Here is a 14,923-nt window from a genome sequence, read left to right as displayed (position 1 = left end):
TATTTTTATGATTTTTCATATTTTTATATATTGTAGGTTATCTTGTGAATTTACTTCTTTTATGTGGTGTTTGTAAAGCGGTTTTGTTCTTGCTTTGATTCGCGCTTGGTCTTCAAGACCTAAGTTTCATAACCAATCAATCAGTCATTCTTTGATTTCGATGTAACGATTCTATGTAAAATTTCATATCAGAATTGCTTATGGTGTACTTTGGGTCCATATATATATATATATATATATATATATATATATATATATATATATATATATATATATATATATATATATATATATATATTTACTTGTAGTATATATGTAAATATATCTATTTTAAAGATAAATTTCTCAAGTAATTACTCTGTAATCAGTTAGTCTCACTGGGAATTTCATTTAATATTATGTTTCTTTACGCAATTCAGACTTTTTTCCCGTTGAATATTTTGCGATGAAACCTAACTTAAAAGTCCTTTTAATCTAAAACGTGATCTCTTGATTGGATGGTAGAGAGGGTCGATGAATTATACTTTGTTGAGTTTTCTTCTCTCTCTCTCTTCTCTCTCTTCTCTCTCTCTCTCTCTCTCTCTCTCTCTCTCTCTCTCTATCTTAACAGCTGTGTGTGTTTTTTTGCACATTTAATCAACGCCTTTTTTCGTGATTAGTTTTAATCTCTACTGTGCGAATGATTTCTATAACATGTACGAGTTGTTCATTTTCAGGGATTCGATGTTTTTATGATTGGCTGAAAGAAGAAATATTAAAGCTGATGATAGAGGGGAATGACAGAACGAGACAAATGTGAACAAACTCGACAAAAAAAAATCAGTCGCAGAAATTGATACAAACCACTTTGCCTTCCGATGATAAATGAAGCGATAGCTAGAAAATAACGTAGATTTTCCACTGCTGCCAATTTCACAAAAGTGCAATAGTCTTTGATTATTATTATTATTATTATTATTATTATTATTATTATTATTATTATTATTATTATTATTATTATTATTATTATTGCCATCTCTGAAAGTGCAGATTTATTGTTTCTCCATGTCACAAATTGTTCAAAGAGCAAAATCAAACTGTTATGTTTTTCGAGTCGCTGCCATTGTGGTTTGAAAATCTGATTGCTTTGTGATTGAATATTGTGGGATTTTATTGTTATATATTTCTCTGTGATTGAATATTGTGGGAGTTTATTTCTTGTATGCCATTACTCTTTTTACAAACGCTTTGTTTTAAACTCAATAACGTAAAAAACTGTTCATTCGGAAACCTCATAAGCCTTTGGTCTAAAGCGTGGTAATTTTGGACAGCTTTAATATGTCAGCGAAACCGGATCTACTTGTCCTTCGTTTTAATCGCAACAGGTAGAAAAGTGTTATCGTTAATCTTAAATAGTAAAAACAGAGTCTCTCTGTTTGATGTCTGTTGACCATTACTGTCACTAAGAGTAATCGTTTGATTTTGAAAAAGGAAAGTTGCAGGTTTGGAACGATACAGATGACTATTTCGCAGTAGATTGAATATATCAGGGCACTAGCATTATTTATTCCAACATCAGTTAATACTTAACTTGCATAAAAATGAATTATTATTTATTAAGTTGATTATTCATAAAAATCCCATAACAGCACAAGTCACTAAAATGGCGAAGAAATCCAGGGTGGTGCAGAAGTAAATATATATTTACATCTACACCACTGTGGATTTCTCCACCAATATTATCATCGCTGTTGTTGCTTTCATTGGAGATCGAAATGACTTTTTCTTAATCTTTTCTTGACAACAGCCTCTGCCCCTCCAGTTCATCCTGACGAAGACGATGGCAACGTGGGTTATCATCACCAGCAGACCATTCCTGACATCGCCCCGTCGCACGCCCTCTCCGATGGTGAGTAGCTTCAGGGTCTCCAGACCTTGAGTAGCTTTGTACCTCCTTCCTCCTCATGTTGTTTTAAGGAGACCGCGGTTCCTCGTTCTCTCTTTAATGTGTGCTTCAAGGTCCTTTAAATATACTCTGAGAGTATATTGAAAGGACCTTGGTGTGTATGCTGAGGAAATCATCCGGGGAAAAGCTACTGCGTCGTTAGCTCTACGCTCCTGTAGGGGGATAGTGCCGCACTGTAGGCATTACTTCAGGTTCTATGCAGCGTGCTTTCGGCCCCTAGCTGCAACCCTTCTCGTTGCTTTTACTGTACCTCCTTTCATATTCTCTTTCTTCCATCTTAATTTCCGCCCTCTCCTAACAATTGATTCACAGTGCAGCTGCGAGGTTTTCTTCCTGTTACGCCTTTCAAATCTTTTACTGTCAGTTTCCTTTTCAGCGGTGAGTGACCTCATTGGTTCCAGTGCTTGGCCTTTGGCCTAAATTCTATATACAATTCTGTACTCAATTCTCTTTAACGTATGTATGAAGATCCTTTAAATATACTCAGAGAGTATATTTAAAGGACCTTGGTGTGTATGCTAAGGAAACCATCCGGGAAAAAGCCGCTGTTTCGTCAGTACTATTAGCTGTGAATGGAGATTTTTAAGGAGACTGCGGCTCCTCGCCATCTCTTTTGTACGTGCTTGTTGTTTAGGACATCATCGGGAAAAAACCACTGCGTCGTTAGCAGTGGGTCACGTCACAGTGTACATTTTTGGGACGCGAGAAGTCTTTTCATCGATGTATATGCCATACAGGCAAAGTATGCAATAAAGCATATGTATATGCTTTACTCAGCTATGTAAAATAAGTCTAATCCTTCGGGCCAGCCCTAGGAGAGCTGTTAATCAGCTCGGTGGTCTGGTTAAACTAAGGTATACTTTTTTACTCAGACGAGCAAGACTCCCACACAGATATACAGTGTAGAGAAGCATAGAGGGAAAAGAAGAATTTAATTCCTGCGAGAGAGATGGATGCATACGACCTTTTCACGTCTGTCATTACGAAAGGAAAGTGCCGTGGAAGAGTGCCATTACGGGGAGAATCCCACTTTGCGTTATTAGAGTAATTAGCCTACTTGAAATGTGTACCCTTTCATTTTATCTAGGCTAGTAAGGCTCTTGGAGGTAAGGCGCCTTGATTTGAATGGGGAACTTCCATTGAAAAGAATGCGTGAGTGTTAAAAAACTAAAAAATAATAATAATAATAAGGCAGACGTCGACATGAATGAATGTTATCATTCATAGGGTAAAATATTTTGCCAATCTGTTGTAATGTTCAGTAATCTTTTACAAAATGATAACTCTAAGCATAAATTGCACAATAGTTTTAATATGTGAGTCCATTCTAATGAATTTTAGCCAGTACGCTATAATATATATATATATAGATATATATATATATATATATATATATATATATATATATATATATATATATATATATATATATATATATATATATATATATATATATATATATATATATATATATATTTTTTAGAAAAGGCATTGTTACATAAGATTTGGTTGAAAGAGAGGTCTGTGATCATTTATTTCATTCAAAGATTGATTCATAGTTTAAATTTCGGTTTCATTTTAATATCCATACCTTTTCGGTTCATTATTGATATAAGACAGCGAAGGGTATTAGAGGAAGGAGAACTAAATTTTCAGTTATTGCTAAGTTTTCATTTTTACTGGACATTTTTCTCTACTATCTTGATGCCTGGTGCCTTGGCGTTAACAAAAAAAAAAAAAAAAAAATCAACTCTTGGAGCAGTTGAGGCCAAAAAACAAGGATCTGTGGAAGAAGCTAACATCCATACAAGTCAACAAGATTCTAAGAATGGTGGAACAGCAGAGCTAGGAGTAGGCTATGTGGCGTTAGTGCTATCATCTTTGCAGTTAAATTCCAGAAGCTCAGGGGGATAAATAATTTGATACTCAGTTGATTACTGTGAAAAAATGACTGGATTCTACTTCAGTTTTCAATCTGTTGCTATAAACCGAACATCAGTTAGGCGAAGAGCAGAAACTTGTATTCATTTTCCATTTTTCCACTGTTGCAGTGTTGATCTTAGTTTGCATACTCCCAGTGAACTGTCGTGTTGACCGTCCTCTTGAGCCTTCCTGAACGCGAGGAAGCTCTGTCAGACTCAGACTGAAGGACATTAAAGTCCAGTTATTCTGGCGAAAGAATTCGCCCTCAATTCCGTATTTTGCCATTTTATGACAAGCAGGCTGGAAGCACTCCAGAGTCTTGCGTTACACCTTGCGGTAGCACGTTGGGAAGGGTGCACTAACCGTTACCAGTTACTGGTATTGTACCCTAGCTGCTGTACATGGACGTTGTTTGTTCCCAACTAAACAATACCTTTGCAGTTAGACAAAAATAACTCTCTCTCTCTCTCTCTCTCTCTCTCTCTCTGACCTCGTTGCTCAGGTGGTCGCACCAGTTCACAATCACAACTCGTCCGTGTTTGAGTCTCAAACCGGACGAGGAAGGGACAGATGGTTGCGTTCCTTATGAATCCCTTTTGTCCTTTTAGACCTAAGCAGTGAGTTATGTACTTAGTTGTTATACGACTGTTGCAACTAGGCGGGGGACAGCGAAAGAGAGGAGAGAGAAAACTAGACGTGAGTGTTCGCTGCTCTGTCAAATATAAGCCATCAAAACGGGAGGGCCGCGACGAGGTAATTGTCACCCCACTGGGATGAAAGCATTACGGAAAACCATAAATAATACCAGAAGAGGGTTGGGAGAGAGCTAACTTATCCTGTTAAGATTCAGGTAGAGAAACTCATCAAGAATTTCTGAGTACTAAAACCTGTTAAGGAAGTCAGTCGAAAGTACTTTGATATTATGATAAAATTAAGCACCTATTTAAAGTAATGGTAATTATGAAATAGTTGATGGGGCGTAGTCGATTTAAGCACTTGAAATTTTCCAGACGGTGCCTCTAGTGAAGAGTGTTTGCTTTTGAATTGATAATAAGATGACCAATTTTTCTGTAATACATAGACTAGTGTGCAGTACTACAAAATTCCTTATTTTATATAAAAAAAATGCTTGGACTTTGATATTTTATAAATACTAAATCACTTCAGGAAAAATAGAGGTTAGGAAATTCTTCATATAAATATCTCCAGTGTTCATATCCAGTGTTCAGTTTTATCTTAAAACATCAAAACACTCAAGATCATTCACTGCCATTTCATAAGGTTTCATTATACTTGTCATACTTAAGACAGTTATTCCAGTTACTATTATTGATATATGTCATATATATTTCATGATCAGTAGAAAAATCTATATACATTTTACGTAGGTTAGCAGAGCTTACTGAGAGAAAAAAAAATCTTCTGGGGATTGGTAATATGCATGACAGTATTCACTAATAACCTCTAGGATTAGAGACGTAGCTTTCCTGTAATGGGCTGCGCAGTCTCTTGCAGTCTGCACTTAGTTACTGTATGGTTTAGACTGCAGATTTCAGTGTATGAAAACCGGGCCCACTTTAGAGGAGAAGCTAATTTTCAACGTAAGTTGAATTTTCATTTCTACAGTGATTAGAGTGGTGCCCTATTCGGCATTATATTTTTCACTTGCCCTAATCAACACTATATTTTTCACTTGCCCTAATCGACATTATATTTTTCACTTGGCCTAATCGACAAATTTTTCACTTGGCCTCATCGACATTATATTTTTCACTTGTACTAATCGACATTATATTTTTCACTTGCCCTAATCGGTATCATATTTTCACTTGCCTTGCTCAACATTATATTTTTCACTTGCCCTAATCGACATTATATTTTTCACTTGCCCTAATCGACATTATATTTTTCACTTATCCTAATCGAAATTATATTTCCTGGGGTACATCTGTACTTTTGACTGTAACCAAGATTTCGACATCGTATGAAAGATGCGGCTAGTACAGAAATGGGTACCGAAGGGGAGGGGCGGGGGTAGTGCCGTCAGTGCGCCTCACTTGGTGCACTGTAGGCATTACGCAAGGGTCTTTGCAGCGTCCCTTGGGGCACAAGATGCAGCCTTTTTCATTCCTTTTACTGTACCTCCGATCATATTCTTTCTTCCATCTGACTTTCCACCCTCTCTATCGATTATTTCATAGTGCAACTGCGAGGTTTTCCTCCTGTTACACCTTTCAAACCTCTTACTGCCAATTTCCCTTTCAGCACTGAATGACTTCATAGGGCCCAGGACTTGGCCTTGGGCGAAAATTCTATATTCCATTCCAGAAATGGGAACAATATCATAAATTAGATAACCATTTTTTTTAAACCTGTGCCGTAAATCGCGTTCATCTATCTTCAGGTTATGTTTCATTTTGGTTTTGAATGGTACATTTGTTTTTGTTCATTTAGGGCGCCTCTGAAGATGAACTTTTAACACAGGAATGTCAGCATCTGACATTATGAAAGGCCACTGAATGTCTTTTCGTAGTTAAAAGTCAAGTATACCTTAGTTTAACCAGACCACTGAGCTGATTAAAAGCTCTCCTAGGGCTGGCCCTAAGGATTAGATTTATTTTACGTGGCTAAGAACCAATTGGTTACCTAGCAACGGACCTAAGCTTATTGTGGAATCCGAGCCACATTATAACGAGAAATGAATTTCTATCACCAGAAATAAATTTCTCTAATTCTTCATTGGCCAGTCGGAGAATCGAATGCGGTCCCAGCAGAGTGCTAGCCGAGAACGATACCAACCCTACAATGAGAAATTGTTCGTAGTTCATGATATTTTAGGGATTCGTATACCTTACCCCCTTTCTACCTGGTATTTATTAATGACTTATGTCTTATATATTCACCAACTTTTCTTTACTATTAACTTACAATGCCAAATATTTATGATGAATGCTAGCGTACTGAAAATCTTTGAAGATCATAAAAAGCCTTGGAATTTTCATCGACATTACTGAAATGCGGCTGACCACTTTCTTTAGTAAGGATTACGTAAATTAGCAGCCTTTCCCAAGGAAATTACTGAGCGAACTGACCAAATCATTCCTTCTCCCTCTTGATCTTATGCTCGTCTCTGGAAAATGTCCCAAGCGCATAGAATTAAGACTCAAAACTTTAAGCATTGCGTACACTCGTCTCTGGAAAATGTTTCAAGCGCAGAGAATTAAGAATCAAAACTTTAACCACTTCGTATACTCGTGTTTGGAAAATGTTTCAAGTGTATAGAATTAAGACTCAAAACTTTAACCATCGTGTACACTCGTGTCCGGAATATGTTCCAAGCGTATAGAATCAAGACTCAAAACTGTAACCGTCGCGTATTTGCTCGCCAAAGGGATAAACAAGTTCCTAGAAATATTTCACGCTTTAATGTACATCAAGTAATGGATGAACCTTTGCTAATGGCTTCGTTATGCAATGTAAATACAATTATAACTAGGTAAGGTTCTTGGACATGTCTGTAACAATAAGGCTAATTAATTAGGCATGTCTTTGTATGTAGAGAAATATACTCTGAAAAGACGAGCTGCAAGACAGAGATTTGTAGGATACAAAAAAAAAAAAGTATATCTCTGGACGTGCCCTGAACAATAAGGCTAATTAATTAGGCATACCTTGGTATGTGGAGCAATATTACTCTGAAAAGACGAACTGCAAGACAGTAGAGGTGTGTAAGATAAAAAAAAAAGTATCTCTCTGGATGTGCCTTGAACAATAAGGCTGATTAATTAGGCATACCTTGGTATGTCGAGAAATATACTCTGAAAAGACAGACTGCAAGACAGTAGAGATTTGTAAGATACAAAAAAAGTGTAATGATAACCAGGAGAATATTAGTTAGGAATAGCATAAGTATAAAAGAGAGAAAAAGAAATGAGAAAGAACCAGTAATAGAAATGATGGACAGAGAAAAAGAGAGAGAGAGAGAGAGAGAGAAAGAGAGAGAGAGAGAGAGAGAGAGAGAGAATGAATAATAAAGAAATGAGAGAGAGGGGGAGTAACGACACTTCCTGTGTCTGATTATAAATCCAAGACACGGGCGCCAGTAATCTAACCTCATTTATGACAAAAATGCCTAACCATCCTACCTGTGAGCTGACCTTTCAACTTTCGCCAGAACCAGAAGACTTCCGGTGACGTCGTTAGTCCCACACACGAAAGAGGACTTGAAGTCAATTAATCACACCCAAAGGGACGTCGTTAGATAATCTCCAACCACTTATGACATCTACAAGGTGGAACAGAAGCTATTGCCCACCTATTGGTGGGATGGGCATTTCCTTTGAAAAACCTTCAAAAGCAAGCTTCAAGAGGAGAGAAGCAGATAGATAGCAGATAGATAGAGAGAGAAAAGCCTTGGAGGAGTGAGTTCCTGAGCCTCACCAGTTGTGGGTCGAGAAGAAAGAAAGGCTCATAATTCGATTCACTTAATTCGTATAAATACTGTATATTTTATTAGTGCGTTAATGAAGTAAAAAAACTACGCTGTGTCTTCCTAAGCCTCCTGGGACTCTAATAACATTACAACAATAAAGAAAGAACATCATAACACTTGGTAACATCATTACAAATGGTGACTACATCATTACAAAAGTATATCTGTTCCAACAACATTATTTTGTGACCGGATCAGGCTTTGTGTTTTAATTATATTTGTGGGTGCAAGGAGACAAACGAATAGTGACATGAAATGCAAATGTTTGGTTTGAAATAACTGCAAGTTTTCTGTGGCCACAGAGAATCTCTTTGATTGTTAATGAGAACTCTCTCACCTTGCAGAAGTACTAATTATTATTATTATTATATTATTATTATATTATTGTTATTATTATTATTATTATTATTATTATTATTATTATTATTAGTAGTAGTAGTAGTAGTAGTAGTATTGTTTTCATCATCATCATCATCATCATCATCATCATCATCATATTATTATTATTATTATTATTATTATTATTATTATTATTATTATTATTATTATTATTATTATTATTATTGTCCAATTTTGTCTACTGATTATCATACTGAGTTTATAAGACCCCATGACAAGTTATCACTGACCTCAATATGGATGACCTGGATTTCCGGTAATTAATATATTTTTTTTTACCAAAATAACGAAAGCATTTATATTATCTGACTGATCAGCGAATCGTTTATGATTTTCGAAATTGCAGTGATGATGCTGTGGAATAATTCAACAGTTTTGAAAAGCTTTGATGAGGAGTTGGAATTTTAACCCATAACTTATTTGAGGTAAAAAGTAACGATTTTAGTTTTCTGTAAAAGAAAAATATTGTGCCGGCTTTGTCTGTCCGTCCGCACTTTTTCTGTCCGCCCTCAGATCTTAAAACCTACTGAGGCTAGAGGGCTGCAAATTGGTATGTTGATCATCCACCCTCCAATCATCAAACATGCCAAATTGCAGCCCTCTAGCCTCAGTAGGTTTTAAGATCTGAGGGCGTACAGAAAAAGTGCGGACGGACAGACAAAGCCGGCACAATATTTTTCTTTTACAGAAAACTAAAATCGTTACATTTTTACCTCAAATAAGTTATCGGTTAAAATTCGAACTCCTTATCAAAAACTGTTGAATTATTCCACAGCATTATTACTGCAATTTCGAATATTTTTATTTAAGGTTAAAGTTAGGCATGGTCGTACTTCTGGCACCACTAAAGGTACCAACAACACATGGTGTCATGTGTTGTTGGTACCTTTTAGTTTTATGGGCCGTGGCTGAGGCCACCACCGAACCGTGGCTGAGTTTCATGGGCTGCGGCCAAAAGTTTCATGGGCTGTGGCTGAAAGTTTACAGCCACGCTGTACAGAAAACTCAATTGCACTGAAGAAACTTCGGCGCATTTTTCTCTTGTTAAGAATTGCTATCAGTGCTGAGTTTCATATTCACGGATATAATTTTATATATACATATACATATATATATATATATATATATATATATATATATATATATATATATATATATATATATATATATATATATATATATATATATATATAAATATGTATATATAAATATATATATATATATATATATATATATATATATATATATATATATATATATATATATATATATATGTTAAGTGCTCCCAGTTTATTATTAGCTGCGCTTTTAACGACTAGTCGTTTCCTAAGGTAGGAAGCCTTTGTTTTTGCTCACCAGATAATTCTCTAACGATCAATCAGTCAGATATTTTTAGCTTTGCAGAAAACGTTTTGTTTCACGGTGTCTTGGACGAGAAAGAAACGAGATAAAGAATAAACCTTCAGGTTTGGATTTATTTGTCTCGGCAGCAAAAGGTGAAAATTTTTCTCTATTATTCCTTCCCTAGGTGATCTAAATACATTTTTTGCGGATGCTGGTAATTGAAAGACTGTGGCTAAGTATATAATAATTACCTTTTTTTCGTATAACACTGCAACTCCATTCTCTCTCTCTCTCTCTCTCTCTCTCTCTCTCTCTCTCTCTCTCTCTCTCTCTCTCTCTCTCTCTCTCTCTCGGGTAATCATATTCATGAGAAGCGATTTTTCGCCGTGCAGAACTCTCTAGTCATAAAAATGTCTCATTAAAAGATGGTTATGTCCGAAATTAAATTTTTCTCTACGAGAATCCTATCGCACTGAAAAGTGCTGATTCGTTCTCATAGAAATGTCTCATTAAATAAGTTTTATGTCCGAAATAAATTTTTCCCCAAAGGAATCGCATCGCGCTGAGAACTGCGGACGTGTATTCTCTTCGTGACCGCCTTGCTCGAGTGTTGAGAATGCAGATTTGATCTGATTTGCGATGCTAAACTTTCCCCTAACTTCGTTGAAAACGGAATACTTTAACCTCTTTTTTTTTTCTTATTGCCGTAATGAAGTGTATCAAGGAGCCCGATTTGCATAAATTCATTCCTTTCCCCTTTCAGTTGTTTCATCACGACGCGGCGAATGTAGGTCAATCAGGACTACTGATTAAAAGCAGAGCTAGTCAAGGGCCATTTGGCTTAGTGCTAATATTTTGATGGACTCTCTCTCTCTCTCTCTCTCTCTCTCTCTCTCTTTCTTGATGTACGAGGGGCATAGACGTTCGTGATGGTTGGTACTGAGTGTATTTTTATTAAACTGTTTGATTTTTACTCGCCATTTTCATCGTTCATTTTTCACCGTTGAATTCGTCGTGGCATTCACGATGAAGCCATTTCATATTTAAGTGCAACTAATATTCTCTCTCTCTCTCTCTCTCTCTCTCTCTCTCTCTCTCTCTCTCTCTCTCTCTTACACATACAAACGCGCGTAAAACATGTTTTATTTCGCTGAATACCGTACAGTCCTCGTCCGTCTGCCGCTTGTCAGACGCGAAAGTTTGACCTCGTATTATTTCAAATCAGCTTAAGCTCACCTTAGGTACGGTTGATAACAATCTTAAGCTCACCTTAGTTACAGTTAATTAGAAGAGGTGAGCCAAGGTCAAGAGCTGCCCTTCAGAAGATGTTCACTGAACTAGAGAGAAGAAAGTAACGGCTGATGATGTAATCATGCTGTTACTTCTTCATTGTGACTGGCAATATTTTTTACTGTTAATTAGTCTGTTATTACTAGTTTCGACTGGACTCCAGTGATACTAGTCCGGTGCTTTGTTTATGATTCTTATTAGCGTATATTTAAAGTTAAGAGATATAGTATTTATTTGCGACATGCGAAGGTCGCTTTTCGGTGATTACATGGCTGTGCTTCTACGTTGTACCTCTGATTCAGTTGATTTGATGGGAATACCAACTGGTCTGGAGCAACATAAATATATTTTTTATAACGATGCGATACTTCACACGTAAGCTTTATCCATTTTCCTTTAAAGTTAGTTCTCCGCTTAGTCTCATTATTGAAAGGTTGAGGAAATATCAAAACGTTAACTTCATTATTAAAAGGTTGAGGAAACATAAAAATGTTAATCTCGTTAGTAAAAGGTTGAAGAAACATCAAAATGTTAATCTTATTAGTAAAAGGTTGAAGAAACATCAAAATGTTAATCTCATTAGTAAAAGGTTGAAGAAACATCAAAATGTTAATCTCATTAGTAAAAGGTTGAAGAAACATCAAAATGTTAATCTCATTAGTAAAAGGTTGGGGAAACATCAAATACGCTCCTTGTTTTTCACTTGTTAACGTCCACTGCGAGGCTTACCTTATTGGTGATTAATATTTTTTTTATAGGAAATTATGTAAAAACCCTTAAATACATGTGCAAGAATTTGACATTACTGAACCAAGACAAAATTTCGAATATTATCAAGTAAATCTAGAGAACTAAGGGGGATAAGTTATTATGTTTTTGAATAGACGCTTCGTTTGATCGGAAAGTTCTCTGCACAGATGAGATGAAAGGAGATTTTCCTCAGGCAGAAATCTCTCTCTCTCTCTCTCTCTCTCTCTCTCTCTCTCTCTCTCTCTCTCTCTCTCTCTCTCTGTACAAGGGATGGAGATGTGACAGTTGGCACTAAGTGTATTTTTTTGTTTTAAGTTACTGCCATCATCCATTTCTCACCTTTAATTTTGTTGTGGCATCTACGGTGAAGTCATTTAATTTTTAACTAACATTTCTCTCTCTCTCTCTCACACACACACACACACACACACACACACACACACACACACACACACACACACACACACACAAATTTGATGGGTTTCTTCATTAAAAGATTTACGCTGCACGTTCACACTTTGTAAATCGCTTGTGTTTATTTACTTAAAACGAAGCTGGAAGGAGTTCCACTCTGCCCGTCTGTTAATGATGGATTGTCACGAAATATTTCGAGGAGCTGGGGCTGTTGGCCAAGGAAATTCATTCCATTTAGGAATGAACGAATCAGTCCTTCCTCTAAGAATTGGAGAAAGAGGCTAGTTATCGCAGCGTGTAAGATTTGATTGGACTTGAAGATCGCGGTGCGCTGTCCCCGCGTGCTTTCTGCTTTATTGCTACGTGTGGAGTGAGGGGACGAATTTCGAAGACCCTCGTTGAAGTTGTTGAAGTTCCAAATGTAATTTCTTTTATGTAAGTACAACGAACGCTTTATTTGAAAATAGAGAGCTTGGGATAGCGGTGTATATAATGTATATGTATATATATATATACTGTATATATATACATATACATATACATATATATGTGTATATATAGATATGTGTTTGTATGTGTAGAGTATGTACGTTGTAAGTTGGTATACTGTTGAAATTCCCCAGATAATTTCACTGATATAAGTATAACGGACGCCCTATGAAAGTATAAGAGAAATTGTTATATATATATATATATATATATATATATATATATATATATATATATATATATATATATACATACATAGTCACCATTTCCACATTATATATACATATATATATATACATATATACATATATATACACATGTCTGTGTGTGTTTGTGTTTGTAGTATGCACCTTGATCTTCCTTTGAAGACTTACTCCTTATTTTTCTGATCATCAGTCACATCTGGTTCATTATTGATACTACTTACGCTTTGAAGGGCTGATTACCAGACGTCTTTGTTGTGCATGTAAGAGAAGACTGCCGTTGGCTGGTGTCAGGGATGTTAGAGGCAAGAAATAATAGGTTTGGAAATGGTGACTATGTTTGAGATTTATGTAGTACGTATGTAAGCATCTATGAATGTATGTATGTATGTATATACAGTATATACATATATATGTATGTATATATGTGTGTGTATGTATATATATATATATATATATATATATATATATATATATATATATATATATTTGTATTTTTATTTGCTGCAGTGATTCCTAACTTTTAGTCACATGTAGTGTATATATATATATATATATATATATATATATATATATATATATATATATATATATATATATATATATATATACTGTATATGTGTGTGTGTATTTGCATATGTTTATGTATTATAATCTGCCTTAGTCTACCTTTTAGTCACCTTTTATATATATATATATATATATATATATATATATATATATATATATACATACACACACACATATACAATCATCGTATTTATCACTAATTAGTAATGTGATTTAACTCCGTAAGACCAAACGTGAAAGCTAATAAGCGTCTTTCCCTATTTTGTACGGTTTTTTGTGCACCTTTGTGATGAGCGGTGTCGCTCTCACGACAATACGCGAATGCCCGGGGAAATAATATTAATGAGCATAAAAGGGCTTTAGTCGTATTACCGGTAATTGTTATTGTCACTCGCTTTGTTTTGCAGCCAACTGGCCTTGGAACTGTGTGGTGCTTTTAATGTCGTGTGTCGAGGCCCGTGTTTGCAAAGCGGACATATCAAACAGGAAATCCGCCTGTATTGCAAAGAGCCTTTTAATTTGTTTGTGTTCGAGTACACTTTGCGCGGGAGGCTTTGAGAGACTGAGACCTTTTGCAAGTGTTCGCCTGCTGACTGTGGAAATAGTGCGTTATGTTTTTTTTTTTTTTGTAATTATCAGTAATTGTTTCTGTTAAATAGAATTCTTCATTTCATATGCATATTGTAGTCTACTCTTATTATATTGTGTTTGTTCCGTATAGATTCTTTTTATAATTTATAGCTCCGTATAGATTTTTTTGTGTAATTTATAGTTCTATATAGATTTTTCGTATAGTTTAAAGTTCCACATAGAATCTTTGTGTAATTTATATTTTCATATAAATTTTTTGTGTAATTTATACTTCCATATAGATTTTTTGTGTAATTTATACTTCCATATAGATTTTTTTGTATAATTATAGTCCCACATAGATTCTTTGTATAGTTTATAGTTCCATATAGATGCCTTGCATAATTTACAGCATGTTTATTCCATAGAGATACTTTGTATAACTATTATGTGTCAGTATGTCTGTTTGTAGGAATGACGCCATGTTGGAATGGGAAACTGCTTCTCTCGATTTTGATGGACAGATGTTGACTC

General features: G+C 35.4%; 1 protein-coding gene across 23 annotated transcripts in view; it reads left to right on the top strand.

Annotated features, from left to right (window-relative positions):
- Positions 1-14,923, top strand: part of per (period) — a 221,500-nt gene that overhangs the window by 30,813 nt on the left and 175,764 nt on the right. For 22 of the 23 annotated variants that reach the window (XM_067130139.1, XM_067130140.1, XM_067130134.1 and 19 more), the window contains exon 2: positions 1,787-1,888. In XM_067130139.1, the coding sequence (XP_066986240.1) occupies positions 1,787-1,888 (102 nt within the window). The remainder of the gene's footprint in view (positions 1-1,786; positions 1,889-14,923) is intronic. The other variant, XM_067130121.1, reaches the window with a different exon arrangement.

The sequence above is a fragment of the Macrobrachium rosenbergii genome, chromosome 28 (genome assembly GCF_040412425.1).
Source record: "Macrobrachium rosenbergii isolate ZJJX-2024 chromosome 28, ASM4041242v1, whole genome shotgun sequence".
In the NCBI taxonomy this organism is placed as follows: Eukaryota; Metazoa; Arthropoda; class Malacostraca; order Decapoda; family Palaemonidae; genus Macrobrachium; species Macrobrachium rosenbergii.
The sequence above is the reverse complement of the archived record's forward strand: the minus strand, read 5'-3'. Positions and strand labels throughout refer to the sequence as shown.